The 17,657-nt window shown below is 54.7% G+C and overlaps 1 protein-coding gene across 4 annotated transcripts in view; it reads left to right on the forward strand.

The window, feature by feature from the left end:
* DPP9 (dipeptidyl peptidase 9) overlaps positions 1-17,657 on the forward strand; it is a 50,518-nt gene that overhangs the window by 15,931 nt on the left and 16,930 nt on the right. For all 4 annotated transcript variants that reach the window (XR_005239074.2, XM_037994536.2, XM_037994535.2 and 1 more), the window contains 9 exons: positions 2,560-2,672; positions 4,224-4,397; positions 4,474-4,642; positions 5,729-5,842; positions 6,282-6,410; positions 8,487-8,548; positions 10,877-10,977; positions 14,436-14,613; positions 15,503-15,665. Coding sequence is in view for 3 of the 4 variants with exons in the window: in XM_037994536.2 (XP_037850464.2) it covers positions 2,560-2,672; positions 4,224-4,397; positions 4,474-4,642; positions 5,729-5,842; positions 6,282-6,410; positions 8,487-8,548; positions 10,877-10,977; positions 14,436-14,613; positions 15,503-15,665 (1,203 nt within the window). In the remaining variant the exon portion in view is untranslated. The remainder of the gene's footprint in view (positions 1-2,559; positions 2,673-4,223; positions 4,398-4,473; positions 4,643-5,728; positions 5,843-6,281; positions 6,411-8,486; positions 8,549-10,876; positions 10,978-14,435; positions 14,614-15,502; positions 15,666-17,657) is intronic.

Genomic DNA, 17,657 nt, shown 5'->3' on the forward strand with positions numbered 1-17,657 from the left:
ATCCCAGCACTTTGGGAAGCCGAGGCAGGCGGATCACCTGAGGTCAGGAGTTTAGACCAGCCTGGCCAACATGGTGAAACCCCATCTCTACTAAAAATACAAAAAATAGGCCGGGTGGCTCAAGCCTGTAATCCCAGCACTTTGGGAGGCCGAGGCGGGTGGATCACAAGGTCAGGAGATCGAGACCATTCTGGCTAACACAGTGAAACCCCGTCTCTTAAAAAAAAAAGATACGGCCGGGCGCGGTGGCTCAAGCCTGTAATCCCAGCACTTTGGGAGGCCGAGACGGGCGGATCATGAGGTCAGGAGATCGAGACCCCCCTGGCTAACACGGTGAAACCCTGTCTCTACTAAAAAATACAAAAAACTAGCCGGGCGAGGTGGCGGGCGCCTGTAGTCCCAGCTACTTGGGAGGCTGAGGCAGGAGAATGGCGTAAACCCAGGAGGCGGAGCTTGCAGTGAGCTGAGATCTGGCCACTGCACTCCAGTCCGGGCGACAGAGCCAGACTCCATCTCAAAAAAAAAAAAAAAAAAGATACAAAAAATTAGCCGGGCGTGGCAGTGGGCGACTGTAGTCCCAGCTACTCGGGAGGCTGAGGCAGGAGAATGGCGTGAACCCAGGAAGCAGAGGTTGCAGTGAGCTGAGATCACGCCGCTGCACTCCAGCCTGGGTGACAGAGCAAGACTCTGTCTTGAAAAAAAAAAAAAAAAACACAATAAGCCAGCGTGGTGGCGGATGCCTGTAATCCCAGCTACTCAGGAGGCTGAGGCAGGAGAATCGCTTGAACCTGGGAGGTAGAGGCTGCAGTGAGCCAAGATCGTGCCATTGCACTCCAGCCTGGGCAACAGAGCAAGAATCTGTCTCAAAAAAAAAAAAAAAAAAAAAACAAAGACAAGTATGAGGAGGTCCTGAAAAGAGGACAGGACAGCACCAATCCAAGGCTTCCTCCTGGAGAAACTCAGGGTTGAAAATAGAGCAAGGAGGGGCCAGGGCTCCATGCTGTCTGTGACGCGTCATTAGCCATGTCATGTTTGTGGGCCACTGGACCGCTTTATGCTTGGAGGAGCCTTGTCCTGGTTTTTCAGTGGCGTTGTATGGAGAGAAACCGAAGCTTCCCAGGGATTACCATCCTGCTTCTGCCATTCCCTTTTCTAATGACAATGATCCCGTCATCCAGCAAATCTAAGATGTGAGCATTTGGAAAATACACAGTTATTTTATTTGCCACTAAGAACCTGATCACGCGTTCCCCAGTAAGACCTGTCCCAAGCGCAGAGACACGCGTACGTGGAAAGCCATGTCCTACTGACGAAATACGCTGATTTCACAGAGGGTCACGCGCATTGTGCCAAGAGCTTTACGTTGCTTAACTCATGTAATCCACCCAAAACCCTCACTTGGCAGCTCTCACTACCGTCATTTTCTACAGAAGCTTTGATTAAATCAGTGGTTTGAGGTCGGGGGTGATTCTGCCCTTGCAAGGGACACTGGGAGATACCTGGGGATATGTGTGGTTGTCACGACTGTGGGGTGCCCCTGGCATGAAGTGGGTGGAGGACGGGGATGCTGCTCAGAGCCCCGCAGTGCCCAGGACGGCCACACCCCAGAGTATGGTCCAGGCCCAAATGTGATTAGGGGTGAGGTTGGGAAATACTGGACCAGGTGCACACTTCCCCATTCCCTTTTTTTGTGACAATCTTGCTCTGTCACCCAGGCTGGACTGTAGTGCCGCAATCTCGGCTCACTGTAACCTCTGCCGCCCGGGTTCAAGCGATTCTCCTGCCTCAGCCTCCTGAGTAGCTGGGACTACAGGCATGTGCCACCATGCCTGGCGCATTTTTGTGTTTTTAGTAGAGACAAGGTTTCACCATGTTGCCCAGGCTGGTCTCGAACTCCTGACCTCAAGTCATCTGCCTGACTTGGCCTCCCAAAGTGCTGGGATTACAGGCGTGAGCCATGTTGCCTGGCCCTTATTCCTTTTTGATGGTTTTGCCCTCCCTCTAATCCTACATTAATTTAATTCTTGTCGTCTGCAAAAGCCTTGATAAAGAAGGGCCTTGGAGAGCTGAACCCAACCTGTTGAGAGGTGGATATTTGTTCCTGACTGCCCTTGTTGTTCTCTTGTGTGCAATTTCTTTTTCTTTTTTTCTTCTGTCTGTTTTATTTTATTTTATTCTTTTTTTGGAAACGGGGTCTTGCTGTGTTGCCCAGGCTGGTCTCAAACTCCTGGGCTCAGGCAGTCCTCTTGCCTCGGCCTCCCAAAGTGCTGAGATTACAGACGAGAGCTACTGTGCCCAGCCTCTTGTGTGCTGTTTCTTTGGTAATTTGGGCCATAAGATTCATCAGACGTATCTCAGGTGGAAGACCCTACTGCCTACATACGCAAACCCAGGATCCATAGCTTTCCCGGGAGGGCTTTCCTGCCAGCGGCCTGGCAGAATGTTCTAGAAGCAGAGGGAACCAGCTGGGCCCAGCGCAGGGAGTCAGCATCGTGGCTGAGGGCATCTCCCCATCCTGAGCCAGGGTACCCGTTCTGGGTGTTTCCTTTCTCCCCTTAGGGATGCCATATGGCAGCCGAGAGAACTCCCTCCTCTACTCTGAGATTCCCAAGAAGGTCCGGAAAGAGGCTCTGCTGCTCCTGTCCTGGAAGCAGATGCTGGATCATTTCCAGGTGAGCTGTGCTGTTGGGCGTGGGCCCTACCGTGGGCGAGGAGGTGGGCAAAAGGCCAGCCCCACAGGCCATACACACCTTCAGTCACCTCTCTTCCCCACCAGCTGTGGGTTTTCGCAAACCCTCCGTCCTGTGGACTGTGGCGGGTGAGCCTTCCCTCCTTCCCACGACCACCTGTACTCAAGCGACAGAGAAACTCTTACCAAAAGCATCTGTTCCTTTTAACCGCATCACCATAGACTGGGAATTAACCTGGCTTGAGGCCGTTTTGGAGAGACTGGTTAATTATGAATCTCATCCAGTGTTGGCTCTCTGGGGATGGTTGAGGGAGGAAAAATGCCTTTTGCATTGGCGTGTTTTTGTGTTTGATGATTGGGAGGCCGAGGCAAGAGGATTGCTTGAGCCCAAGAATTTGAGACCAGACTGGGAAACACAGCAAGACCCTGTCTCTACAAAAAATAAAATTAGCCAGGCCTGATGGCACTCGCCTTGTAGTTCCAGCTAATTGGCAGGCTGAGATGGGAGGATCGCTTGAACCCGGGAGTGCAAGGGTACAGTGAGCCATGATCTCACCATTGCACTCCAGCCTGGGAGACAGCGAATCCCAGTCTCTAAAATAGTAACAATATAACAATAAAATAATATAACATTATAACATAGTAACAACATAAACATAACAGTGTAACAATAATGATATCTAACGGTCTCTCTGAGATCCTGGCACTCCCACTTTCTCCACCACTGGTTCACTGGCCCTCACTTTGGCCTGTCTCTGCGTCCCCAAGCCAATGTCCTCATATTTACACTACTTTCCACAGAGTGTAGGGGGTAATTTTGCTTTAGATTCTGCTTTTTTGTTTGTTTGTTTGTTTTTTGAGACAAAGTCTCGCTCTGTCACTCAGGCTGTAGTGCAGTGGTGCAATCTCGGCTCACTGCAGCCTCTGCCTCCCAGGTTCAAGCGATTCTTCTGCCTCAGCCTCCTGAGTAGCTGAGACTACAGGCACGTGCCACCCACACCTGGCTAATTTTTGTATTTCTAGTAGATATGGGGTTTCACCATATTGGCCAGGCTGGTCTCGAACTCCTGACCTCTGGATCCGCCCACCTTGGCTTCCCAAAGTGCTGGGATTACAAAATTGAAAGCTCTTGATGGGAAGGGATTGTGAACAGGGTAGGAGGGTGGGGAGTCCGTAAGATTGGCACTAGGGACCCAGAGAGAGCACTCTGGTGGTGTGAGGCAGGGGACAGCCCATCCCAGGGGCCCCCATCTGCCGTGCAGAGGGTCTGTGGGGAGGGAGCTTAGGAAGTGAGGAGGCTTCTGGCCCCAGAGTCTCCCCCGCCACCTCCTAGGACACTCAGCCAGTCCTGCAGGGCCAGGTTTGCTGGCAATCTTTGGCTACCCACTGGGTCAGGGGCTCCAGCAAGAAGTTCTGTCTGGCGAGGCCCAAAGCCAGATTCCTTGGGAATGCCCCAGCCCAAGGATCTCTGCCCTGACCAGTGGGGGATCCTCTTTGCCCGCTGACGCTGCCCCCATCATCTGTATGTTTCCAGGCCACACCCCACCACGGGGTCTACTCTCGGGAGGAGGAGCTGCTGAGGGAGCGGAAGCGCCTGGGAGTCTTCGGCATCACCTCCTACGACTTCCACAGCGAGAGCGGCCTCTTCCTCTTCCAGGCCAGCAACAGCCTCTTCCACTGCCGAGATGGCGGCAAGAACGGCTTCATGGTGAGCCCTGGCCCTGGCCGCGTGCAGGGGCGGTGTGGCGGGTCCCTCCCCCTGAGCTGGGTGTCTCTGTCCTCAGGTGTCCCCTATGAAACCGCTGGAAATCAAGACCCAATGCTCAGGGCCCCGGATGGACCCCAAAATCTGCCCTGCCGACCCTGCCTTCTTCTCCTTCATCAACAACAGCGACCTGTGGGTGGCCAACATTGAGACAGGCGAGGAGCGGCGGCTGACCTTCTGCCACCAAGGTGGGGCCAGCCCCTCCTGTGCATGGCCACCATAGCTACCTGACCAGCTTCCAGAAGGCCCCGTTGTCCCCACAGCCAGGGTCTTCCTGCATGCACCCCTCACAAGCCACCCTCCCGTGCATACCTTCTGTGGCCTGCCACGTCTCCCAGGAGGTCTGTAGTTTTCTTTTTTTTTTTTTTTTTGAGAGAGTCTCAGGCGGAGTGCTCTTGCCCAGGCAGAGTGCAGTGGTGTGATCTCGGCTCGCTGCAACCTCTGCCTCTTGGGTTCAAGCGATTCTCCTGCCTCAGCCTCCCAAGTAGCTGGGATTACAGGTGCCCGCCACCACGCCTGGCTAATTTTTTTTTTTTTTGTATTTTTTAGTTGTGATGGGGTTTCCTCATGTTGGCCAGGCGGCTCTTGAGCTCCTGACCTCAAATGATCCACCCGCCTCGGCCTCCCAAGGTCCTGGGATTACAGGCATGAGCCACCGCGCCCGGCCGCTCTGTGGTTTTCTTCAGCAGGCATCGGCCTAGCCACGGTGCTCTGCCAGGTGCTCCTGGGCATTTCTGCCCCTGCACACCTTCCCCTCCACTCTGCCTGTCCGGCCCCATCAAGGCAAGGCCACATCTCACCTGCTTCCTGTGTGTTCTGTCCACTCCCCTGCTCACCAGAAGTGACCCCATCCTTCCTTGTCCTGGTTTCAAGTCACTGATCGCTGCCTCTCCGTCCCATAAGCCCGGCCCCACTTTTCCAAACCTGGGCGCTCAGCGATGTCCAGAGACGTTTTTAGATGGCACACTTGGGCAGGGGTGCCCCTGGCCTGCCATGGAGTGAGTGGAGGCCAGGACACTGCTCAGCACCCTGCTGTGCCCTGGACGGCCCCACCCTAGAGACCAAGAGAACCCCAGTGTCCGCAGTGTGAGGTGGAGCAGCCCTGCTTGAAAACAGTCGGCTCGAGCTCTCCCTCCCTCTCCATACGTCTCCCTCCCTCCCTCCTTCTCCTTCCTTCTCTCTCCCTCTCTCTCATGCTCTCCTGGAGCCCCTGGCCATCCCCAATGTTAGCAGGCTGCTCACCCCTTGTTGATGCTCTCCGTCCCTCCCCCTAGGTTTATCCAACGTCCTGGACGACCCCAAGTCTGCGGGCGTGGCCACCTTCGTCATACAGGAAGAGTTTGACCGCTTCACTGGGTACTGGTGGTGCCCCACAGCCTCCTGGGAAGGTAGGTACCTTCCATTTTTCAACATGCTCCCAGGCGTGCTTTTCCTCCTGGAGTCACAGTCTGTGTCCTTCCTGCCCCTTACTGCTTTTACTTCAAACCACCTCCGTGGTCTGTCAATACCAACACCTAGAGAGTTCCTTAATGACTGTAGACATCGCCGTTGCCCTAAAAGGGGACACAGTTTAGCCCGTTACACCCCACGTGGCCACTTCCCATGCCAGTTCATGCTGGGAATAGCCTTGCTCTGCTTCCCACTGCACAGGGGAGGAAACCAAAGCCCAGAGAGTTGGGACTGGCATACGATCTAGCGAATGGCAGAGCCGGGGTTCTGGTTTCAGAGCCCACGGTGCCCAGCGTCAGGCCCTGGTGCTGCAGAAGAGGGTGGGCTGATGGCAGGGACTCCGCCGCCGGCATCCTCAGTTTGCCCACCCCTACCAAGGTTCAGAGGGCCTCAAGACGCTGCGAATCCTATACGAGGAAGTCGATGAGTCCGAGGTGGAGGTCATTCACGTCCCTTCTCCTGCACTAGAAGAAAGGAAGACGGATTCGTATCGGTACCCCAGGACAGGTGAGTGCTCGGTACATGTGAGGGGCCAGGCCGCCAGGCCGGGGATCTGAGGCCCCTGGGGCATGACTGGTGAGGTGCACTGTCCCCCAGGCCCTCTGAGCTGCACAAGTGTGCTCTGGGCATCTGTGGCCATGTAGGGGGAAGGCTTCTGCCCTGCAGGGGACGCCCCTTTCTCCTGGCTTACCATGGCCTCCTGATCACATTGCTCAGAGGTCAGCAAGCCGTCTCTGGAAGGGGCAAGGGGACAGGTGTCTCAGGCTTCTAGGGCCAGGCCAAGGCAGGCTAGGCTCTCTTGCAACTGTATCACCCTGCTGCTGGAGCACAAAAGCGGCACGTGCAGGAATGGGTGTGGCCGCATGCCAAGAAAACTTGACTGAAGTTTGGATTGCAAATAACTCACCTTGAGATACATACGATTTTCACATTAGCCAAAATGTTCCTCTTTTTTTTTTTTTTTGAGTCGGAGTCTCGCTCTGTCGCCCAGGCTGGAGTGCAGTGGCCGGATCGCAGCTCACTGCAAGCTCCGCCTCCCGGGTTCACGCCATTCTCCTGCCTCAGCCTCCCGAGTAGCTGGGACTACAGGCGCCCGCCACCTCGCCCGGCTAGTTTTTTGTATTTTTTAGTAGAGACGGGGTTTCACCATGTTCGCCAGGATGGTCTTGATCTCCTGACCTCGTGATCCACCCGTCTCGGCCTCCCAAAGTGCTGGGATTACAGGCTTGAGCCACCACGCCGGGCCCAAAATGTCCCTCTTGTTTTATTTGTTCATTTTCTTAACCATCTCAGAGCGAAAGAAGGATTTTTAGCCATACAAAAACAGAAGGCAGGCTGGATTTGACCCTCACACTGTAGTGGTGTTTGTTTGTTTGTTTGTTTTTGAGATAAGGTTTCACCTTGTGGCTCAGGCAGGAGTACAGTGGTACAATCACAGCTCACTGCAGCCTCAAATTCCTGGGCTCAAGTGATCCTCCCACCTCTGCCTCCCAGGTAGCTGGGACTACAGGTGTGTGCCACCATGCCCAGCCAATATTTAAATTTTTTGTAGAGACAGAGTCTTGCTATGTTGCCCAGGCTGGTTTCGAACTCCTGGCCTCAAGTGGTCCTCTCGCCTCAGTGTCCCAAAGTGCTGAGATTGCAGACGTGAGCCACCATGCCCGGCCACTCCCAATTCTTAAACCTCTTTCCAATTATTTAAAAATATCTCTGGAGCCAAACAGAACACACATGCAGCCCAGATTCCACATTCAGGCCTTGGGTTTGCAACCCCCGTGGGACTATATAAGATCATCGTTCTTGCCCGTACCCCGCAAGTGCCTGCTCTGTGCCATGCTAGATGGAAGCTTCCTGTGGGGTCTTTCCAACTCCCACTGCAAATGAGCTAAGTCAGTCTCTTCCCCCTTGTTTGACAGATGAGAAAACTGAGGCTCAGAGATGTCACCTGCCCTGGGGGCCAGAGCCACGAGGGCTGGAGTTGAGTTTCTTGTAGGTCTGGCCAAAAAAATTAAGCATTCTCCGCTCTGCTAGGGCCTGCACCCTCTTTTGGAGCCTAAACTAAGTCCCACTCTTCAGAAGCCTCTTGGGTCCCTTATTCTGTCGCCATTGGCCTCCCAAGGGCGCAGGTCTGGCTGTCACACGGCTCCCTCGTTTTGCACGGGACACACCCCACTCGTCACGTTGTCACTGGTTTCACTGTGATGCTCGGGCCTCGCCGTCTGCTCTGGAGCTCTCCCAAGGCAGGGATGGCATCTTCCTGGTGTCTGCGGCTCCCACAAGCCCCAGCTCTCAGCACAGGGTGTGGCCTGGGTTCTTAAATGAGAAAGCCGAATGTCACCTCGCTGTCGGGAATGTGATCCAGGCCCAAAATCTTAGAAGGTCCCCGCCTGAGGGGCATCATGCCTGTACCAGCGGGACAGTGTGCCTGCAGACAGACCGTGGGACACCCGACTTCTCCTGCCTCCCCCACACCAATTGTACACCTCTCTGTGGACGTCACCCTGCAGCCCAGGCCCCCCACGCCGGTTCTCGGCACGCACAGATGACACCTGCCTGGCGTTCACCTCACTTCGGTTTTTGCAGGCAGCAAGAATCCCAAGATCGCCTTGAAACTGGCCGAGTTCCAGACCGACAGCCAGGGCAAGGTAAGGGGGCCTGGTGCATCCTAGAGAATCTTCCAGATGACGCAGGGAAAGGCCGGGTAGGCAGCTGGGCGGATGGGCAGGTCACTCACTTCCCTTGCGGGGACACACCCGAGGCCCTAGCCCTGCTGCCTGGCCCGCCTAGCCATGGGCCTTCCCTGCGTGTCTCTGGGCCAGGGCCGGGAATGTGGCGTGGCGAGCTGGCCTCCCTGCGGTAAGGAACGAGTGCTGGGCAGGGGTCCTTCGAGGACAGTCGTGGCAGGTTCTCCCAGGCTCCCCCAGGAGGGGGTGATGTGTGGATCCAGAGCTGCCCTCTCTCCAAGTTTCTAGAACAGAGAACTCTGCAGGGCAAATGGCTGGGGGACCCCAGCTTCAGATGGGGTGTTTCCTCCAGCATTTTGGGCAGATCCTCAGGGATCAGTTCACTGGACCCATCAGCTACTGTGGGGAGGAGAGTGATCTGGGTCCCCATCCCCCCAACCTCGTCAGATCCAGCACACAGGGTCCTCATCACCTGGGGGTCATCTCAAAGGACCCCACACTCTGGAGGCGCCATCAGGCAGCAAAAGGCGTCATCACCCCTCAGCGAGACGGTCACCAGCAGATCATACCAGTGACCACATCTCCCTCGGCCCGCCTCCCCAGCCACCCGCTCCAGCCCAGCATATCCCTCCCTTCTCTCACGTCCCTGACCTCCCTGGGGACCCCCAATAGCCCTACACTGATCCATTCTCTCGGAAGTTGCAAATCCCCTAAGACCCAGAAAGGTGTCAGGATGTTAAGTAACATCACATTGGAGAACTCACAGACGGAGCCCTGGACCAAAGAGGCTGGGGTAGAGGAGACGAGATGACGATGGGGACACAGGCGTCCAGGGAATCCCTCCTTTCCCCTACACCAGAGGATGGGAGGCCAGGACAAACCAAGGAGGCCCTTGTGCACTTTTGCAAAAATGATACAATGTTTTGGGGAAGCATGTAAGATAAAACGTACCTGTTTTCATAATTTGGAGGGTTGTGGGTGCTTTTTGACCTGGTTAGGCCCTCTCCAAACCTCTTTTGCATTCTTGACAGAGCATTCTGGCGGATTTGAGGCGGTCAGTCTGAGTGGCCTTGCCAGTGATCCACCTGAAACCTCCCTCCAGGCTGGGCTTTTGCTCTGCTTGTTTGTTCTTGTTTTTTGAGACAGGGTCTCACTGTCATCTAGGCTGGAGTAGACTGGTGCAATCATGACCCACTGCAGCCTCAACCTCCCAGGCTCAAGGCAATCCTCTCGCCTCAGCCTCTGAGTAGCTGGGACTACAGGCATGCACCACCACACCTAACTAATTGTGGGTTTTGTAGAGATGGGGTCTTGCCATGTTCCCCAGGCTGGTCTCGAACTCCTGACCTCAAGTGATCCACCTGCCTCGGCCTCCCAAACCGCTGGGATTATAGGTGTGAGCCACTGCACCTGGCCCCGCCAGACTGTTTTAGTGGCTCCTTGCACTCTCAGACGTGCAGAGTCCTTAGGTGGACTTGGGTGACGCCAATCAAACAAGGCGGCTTGGAGATGTGGGACTGGTGACCCACTCAAGTGGTAGAGCTGGAGGCCCTGCTGCCGTTTCTCCCTTCGATCCCCCAGAGATGCCGTGCCAGCCCCGTTTAGGCACAAGGAAGCCCTAGGTCCCCTTTCTCTAGATCCCCTGGAGATCCCATGTCAGCCCCATTTAGGTTCGAGGAAGCCCCAGGTCTCCTGTCTCTCAATACCCTGGACACGCTGTGCCAGCCCCGTTTAACATGGGGAAGCCCTGGGTCTGGGGACTGTGCTTGCCCAGAGCCACCTGGCTCTAAGGGATAGCCCAGACCAGAGCCTTGGGGTCCAGGCACCCACTGGGGTACCGCCATTGGCTCGCCCAGCCCACCTGCCCCGGTTGGGTGTAGTCGTTTGTTCAGGCCATGACAAAGGACCACAGACTGGGAACTCAGTTGAAATTGACAATGTCCAACACCAAGGTGCTGGCAGGGGGCTCCTTCTCCATGGCTTCTTGGTGGCCGTTGCTTCCCGATTCTCTTCTCCAAACGGCCTCCCTCTGTGTGTCTATGTCCACGTGTCCCCCTGTAAGGATAGCAGTCATGCTGGATCAGGCCCCACCCTTGTCCGCACAACCTTGTCTTAACTCAGCACATCTCCAGTGGCCCCATTTCCAAAGAAGGTCGCGTTCTGGGGTTCTGGAGGCTGAGACTCCATCATATGAATCTGGGGGGAACATGACGGGACCCTGCGCAGTGGCCGCCTCCTCCGAGCAGCGCCAGGCAGGCCAGGGCATGACCCACACCTGTTTCCCTTCAGATTGTCTCGACCCAGGAGAAGGAGCTGGTGCAACCCTTCAGCTCGCTGTTCCCGAAGGTGGAGTACATCGCCAGGGCCGGGTGGACCCGGGATGGCAAATAGTGAGTGTCTCCGGCTGGAACCTGAGGAATTCACCTGCGGGGCCCTGGACCCTGAGCAGCCACTGAATCTGCCTCCTGGCCTTTCGTGCCATTCCTTCCATCTGCTCACATGTCTTTCCGCAGTGCCACTGCCAGGACAGGCCTCAGCCCAGTGTCCAAAGGGCCTTCCTGACCTCAGCCAGTCTGAGGATGACACACTGGACTTATGAGTCCCAGTGTTAGTACCACTAGGACACGCTGATCCAGTTACCCAGAGTGTGGAGGAGACCTACAGAGGGGATTTCAGGTGTTTCCAGACCTCAGACTCAGAAAAACTCAGTCACAAAGTAGAGGTGCTCCCCTGTACTCACTCCCCAGCCTCCCACCCTTGTCGAGGAGAAAACTCTACCGCTTCCCTAAACGGGGGCCCCAAACCCCAGTGGGCAAAATTCAGCCTCTGCCTGTTTTGTTTTTTTTTTTTTTTTTTTTGAGACGGAGACTTGCTCTGTCACCCAGGCTGGAGTGCAGTGGCGTGATCTCGGCTCACTGCAACCTCTGCCGCCTGAGTTCAAGCAATTCTTCTGCCTCAGCCTCCCAAGTAGCTGGGATTACAGGCGCCTGCCACCACGCCTGGCTAATTTTTGTATTTTTAGTAGAGATGGGGTTTCAGCATCTTGGCCAGGCTGGTCTTGAACTCTTGACCTCGTGATCCACCCATCTCGGCCTCCCAAAGTGCTGGGATTACAGGTGAGAGCCACCGCGCCCGGCTGTCTGCCTGTTTTTATACATCCCATGAGCTCAAAATGGCAGTTACGCTTCCCCCGCTGCCCCGAGATGGAGTCTTGCTCTGTCGCCCAGGCTGGAGTGCAGTGGCGCAATCTCAGTCACTGCAAGCTCCGCCTCCCAGGTTCATGCCATTCTCCTGCCTCAGCCTCCTGAGTAGCTGGGACTACAGGCGCCTGCCACCACGCCCGGCTAATTTTTTTTATTTTTAGTAGAGACGGGGGTTTCACTGTGTTAGCCAGGATGGTCTCGATCTGACCTCGTGATCTACCCGCCTTGGCCTCCCAAAGTGCTGGGATTACAGGTGTGAGACAGTGCCTGGCCGGCAGTTATGCTTTTATTTATTTATTTATTATTATTATTATTTGAGATGAAGTCTCACTCTATTGCCCAGGCTGGAGTGCAGTGGTGCAATCTCGGTTCACTGCAACTGTCGTCTCCTGGATTCAAGAGATTCTCCTGCCTCAGCCTCCCGAGTAGCTGTGACTACAGGCGCCCGCCACCACGCCCGGCTGATTTTTGTATTTTTAGTAGAGACAGAGTTTCACCATGTTGACCAGGCTGGTCTTGAACCCCTGGCCTTAGGTGATTGGCCCACCTCTGCCGTGGCATTTATGCTTTTAAATGATTGGGGGCAGAAGGGAGGGGATCCACAGCAGATTTTATCACACATGGAAGTGATGTGAAATTCACATCTCAGCGTCCATGCATAAAGTTGTGTTGGCACACAGCCACGCCCACTTGTTTGCAGACCGTCAGTGGCAGAATTGAGTAGCTGTGATAGAAACTATGACCCACCAAGCTGAAAGTATTTCGTATCCGGGCCTGTTTCACAGAAAAACTGCTTCCCCTGCCCTACACACTTGCTAGGCCTCCTTTCCTTTTATATTTTGTGTAAAAATGGGGTCTTGCTCTATGGCCCAGGCTGAAGGGTAGTGGCACAATCATAGCTCACTGCACCCCTGAACTCCTAGGCTCAAGCATTCCCCCGACCTCAGCCTCCTGAGAACTTAGGGTCACAGGCCAGAGCCACCATGCCTGGCTAATAATTTTTTTGTTGTTATTGTTTTTTGTGTTTTTTTTGAGATGGAGTCTCGCTCTGTCACCGAGGCTGGAGTGCAGTGGCTCGATCTCGGCTCACTGCAAGCTCTGTTTCCCGGGTTCACGCCATTCTCCTGCCTCAGCCTCCCGAGTAGCTGGGACCACAGGCGCCCGCCACCATGCCCGGCTAAATTTTTATATTTTTAGTAGAGACAGGGTCTCACCGTGTTAGCCAGGATAGTCTCGATCTCCTGACCTTGTGATCCGCCTGCCTTGGCCTCCCAAAGTGCTGGGATTACAGGCGTGAGCCACCACGCCCGGCCTTCCAATGGAATGTTAACAATGAATTCTATTATGTGCTGCTTCCATATGTACGTTTGCTAGGACTGTGGGTGTAAGTCACCACGCCCGGCTAATATTTTAATTTTTTTTTTTTTTTTTTTTGGAGATGGAGTCTTGCTTTGTCGCCAGGCTGGAGTGCAACGGCGCAATCTTGGCTCACTGCAACCTCTGACTCCCAGGTTCAAGCAATTTTCCTGCCTCAGCCTCCCGAGTAGCTGGGATTACAGGCACGTACCACCATGCCCAACTAATTTTTGTATTTTTAGTAGGGACGGCGTTTCAGCCATGTTGACCAGGACGGTCTCGAACTCTTGACCTTGTGATCTGCCCACCTCAGCTTCCCAAAGTGCTGGGATTATAGGCGTGAGCCACTGTGCCTGGACTTTTTTTTTTTTTTTTTTTGTAGAGACAAGGTCTTGCATGTCGCCCATGTGAGTCTTGGACTTCTGGGCTCAAGCGATCCACCCACCTCAGCCTCTTAAAGTGCTTGGATTGCAGGCCTGAGCCCCAGCACGCGCTCTAGTTAGTATTTTACATCCCTGTGATGCTTCCCTTTGGTTTGGTTTTCGTTGTTCTCTCTTTGTGTGGAGGTGGTGCTTTTCCACGTAGAATTCTGACATCTCCTCTTAAAATAAATTCAAGTTTAAAAATTGTTCATTTAGGCCAGGTGCAGTGGCTCACATCTGTAAACCCAGCACTTTAGGAGGCTGGGGCTGGCATATCATCTGAGTTCAGGAGTTCGAGACCAGCCTGGGCAACATGGTGAAACCCCGTCTCTACTAAAAATACAAAAAATAGCCAGGTGTGGTGGCAGGCACCTATAATCCCAGATACGCAGGAGGCTGAGGCAGGAGAATCGCTTGAACCGCGAATGTGGAGGTTGCAGTGAGCCCAGATTGTGCCACTACACTTCAGCCTGGACAAGAGTGAAACTCTGTCTCAAAAAATTAAACAAACAAATAAATAAAATAAAGCAAGCTATGAAATAAAGGATAGCAACTGTGGGCCGAGGAGTCAGTGAAGAGGAGAAACTATTACAGTTTCTCCTCGTTTCCACCTCTAAAAGCGGAGAGGCCATTGTTTCCAGAACACTTGGATCATGGAGTCTCATCACCCATCCTGTCCTCCCCTAAGCATGTTCCAGGAAGGAAGCTTGTGGGTGCTGTGGGGTTACTTGGCCAAGTGCAGGTGAAGCCAGCGCAGGAGGCCCAGCCCTAATTCCACACGGGTTTGGACGCTGCGTCCCCAGCTTCTCTCTGCAGGACTGAGGCTCCCGGCTTCCCTCCCATCTTCCCATCCATCTTCCCCCTCAGTGCCTGGGCCATGTTCCTGGACCGTCCCCAGCAGTGGCTCCAGCTCGTCCTCCTCCCCCCGGCCCTGTTCATCCCAAGCACAGAGAATGAGGAGCAGCGGCTAGCCTCTGCCAGAGCCATCCCCAGGAACGTCCAGCCGTATGTGGTGTACGAGGAGGTCACCAACGTCTGGATCAATGTAAGCGGGACAAGCGCTAGCTGTGTGTCTGGTCTGCCTGGGCCCTGAAGTCACACTGCCCCCACCTCTACGTCCCAGAAGGCTGAGTGCCAATGACGGGTGGGGTTTGCCCTTATTTGGAGAAGTGAGCTCAGGCCTTGGCCATCCCTGGCTGGCAGGGAAGAGGGTCTGCGGAGGTGGTGAGTCTGGCAGCTATTGGAGCCTCTCCCCTCATCTTTTTTTTTTTTTTTTTTTTTGAGATAGTCTCGCTCTGTCACCCAGGCTGGAGTGCAGTGGCACAGTCTCAGCTCACTGCAACCTCCGCCTCCCCCCGGGTTCAAGCAATTATCCTGTCTCACAATTATCCTGTCTCAGCCTACCGAGTAGCTGGGATTACAGGCGTGTGCCACCACGCCCAGCTAATTTTTTGTATTTTTAGTAGAGATGGAGTTTCACCGTGTTAGCCAGGATGGTCTCGCTCTCCTGCCCTTGTGATCCACCTGCCTCAGCCTCCCAAAGTGCTGGGATTACAGGTGTGAGCCATTGCGTCTGGCTTTTTATTTTAATTTTATTTTTTCCTAATTAGAGACAGGGTTGCTCTGTTGTCCAGACTGGAGTGCAGTGGTACGGTCATAGCTCGCTGCAGCCTCGACCTCCTGGGCTTAAGTGATCCTCCCGCCTCAGCCTCCTGAGTAGCTAGGACTACAAGCCTGCACCACAATGCCTGGCTAATTTATTTATTTATTTTTAGAGGTGGAGTCTTACTATGTTGTCCAGGCTGATCTCTCAAACTCCTGGGCTCAAGCAAGTCTCTTGCCCCAGCCTCCCAAACTACCGGGATTACTGGTGTGAGCCACCATGCCCAGCCACCCACATCTTCTGACGCATCTTCTTTCCCCTTTCCGGACAGGTTCATGACATCTTCTATCCCTTCCCCCAATCAGAGGGAGAGGACGAGCTCTGCTTTCTCCGCGCCAATGAGTGCAAGACTGGCTTCTGCCATTTGTACAAAGTCACCGCCGTTTTAAAATCCCAGGGCTACGACTGGAGTGAGCCCTTCAGCCCCAGGGAAGGTGAGCAGAGCCTGACGAATGCTGTCGACTCTGTCCTGGGACAGGACAGAGCTCCCAAAGGTCACGTCTGGATAGAGAGGCGGGGTGGTCCAGGAGCCGGGCCCGGGCTCTTCCAGGTTAGAACAGGGACACCATGGACACCAGGGCCGGGTGGTTCTCTGGGGTGGGGCCTTCCTGTGCACCGAGCGGCGTCCTTGGCCTCCACCCACTCCATGCCAGGAGCACCTCCAGTTGTGACAACCACAGATGTCCCTAGATGTGGTCCGGTGCCCTCTGAGGGCAGAGCCCACACAGCAGCCAAGGCGTCCCCCAACACAGGGGACAGAGACCCCAGGGAGCGAGGCGTCCGGGAGTGCAGGAGCTGAGGGGCGAATGAGCCAGGGATGGGCGATGCCGTAGGCTGCCGCAGAGCTGAGTACAATGTGGACCGAGGAGTGACAACTGCCTCAGGCCAGCATCAGGGTCCTCCTGGGTGGGATGCAGCCAGTGCAGACTGGCTGAGCATCTTGAAGGGGAGCTGTCTTCGGCTCATTGGTGTTTTGCTTTCTGTCTGTCTGGCTTAGCCACCACCACCTGGCATTGGGATTTCATGTACATGCTCGTTTTGCCCCCTATGGGAAAATGGGCTGGCCCGAGCACTCATGTTTCAAATGTGGTCTCAAGTAGAGCCAGCCACAGCTGCCACTTTCCAGGGGCACAGACCCTCCAGGCTGCTGCAGTGTCACCAGGGACCCCTGGCCTGTGAGGTGGGCACACCAGATTTCCCAGCACCCTGCTCAGCCCCCAGCACACACCATGCATCTCCTAGACGGCAGGTGCATGGCAAGGAGGTGACCCCAAGTGACGTTGCATCAGAAGGAACACATCAGGACGCAGGCAGGAGCCTGGGTCTTGGGGCTGGGTGGGAACCCCTGTCCTCCCCAGGTCCCGATGCTACAAGTAACCGTACCCAGACCTTTACGTCAGGGAAACCATGTCTATCCTCCCGTGCTGTTCGTCCCTCCTGACAGACACGTTTCCAACAGCTTGTTTAGACCTAAAAGGTTAAGAAAGGACAGTGAGCCCTCAGTTACAAACCGTCTCAGTGTGTTTCTGCTGCATGCCATGATACGCCCCGCACTGTCATTCTTTACCTGGTGAAAATTCAAACGTGAGATCAACCCTCTTACCCCCACAAAAAACAGTAATAAAACCAGCAGAGCCCTGGTCTCTAGCCCTAGCTTTCACCAGCGTCTTGTTCCAGCCGGGGTCGTGGCTCACACCTGGAATCCCAGCGCTTTGGGAGGCTGAGGTGGGAGGATCGCTTGAGCCCAGGAGTTTAAGGCCAGCCTGGGCAACATAGTTAGACCCTGTCTCTACCCCCTCGCTCCCCTAAAAAAGTCGGCCAGGCGCAGTGGCTCATGCCTGTAATCCCAGCAATTTGGGAGGCTGAGGCAGGTAGATCACCTGAGGTCAGGAGTTGGAGACCAGCTTGACCAACATGGTGAAACCCCGTCTCTACTAAAAATACAAAGTCTAGCTGGGCATGGTGGCAGGCGCCTATAATCCCAGCTACTTGGGAGGCTGAGGCAGGAGAATCACTTGAACCCAGGAGACGGAGGTTGCAGTGAGCCGAAATTGCGCCATTGCACTCCAGCCTGGGCGACAAGAGCAAGACTTTGTCTTTAAAAAAGAAAGAAAAGTCTGGTTCTACAAAGTCCTGATGTGTCCTAAGAGGTCATAGGCCCAGTTGGCTCCACCTCCCACCCCCCACCCCTGTGCCGCACACACATGTCATGTGGCCTTTGGAGGGTTCTAAAATTGGGAAATTCCAATGAAAATCCAGACTCCTGGTTTCTCTTCGTTTTTTTTTTTTTTTTTTTTTTTTTTGAGACGGGTTCTTGCTCTGTCACCCAGGCTGGAGTGGCAGTGGTGTGATCATAGCTCACCACAGCCTCAACCTCCTGGGCTCAAGCAGTCCTCCCAGCTCAATCTCCCAAGTAGCTTGGACCA

This window comes from Chlorocebus sabaeus, chromosome 6, assembly GCF_047675955.1.
Source record: "Chlorocebus sabaeus isolate Y175 chromosome 6, mChlSab1.0.hap1, whole genome shotgun sequence".
In the NCBI taxonomy this organism is placed as follows: domain Eukaryota; kingdom Metazoa; phylum Chordata; class Mammalia; order Primates; family Cercopithecidae; genus Chlorocebus; species Chlorocebus sabaeus.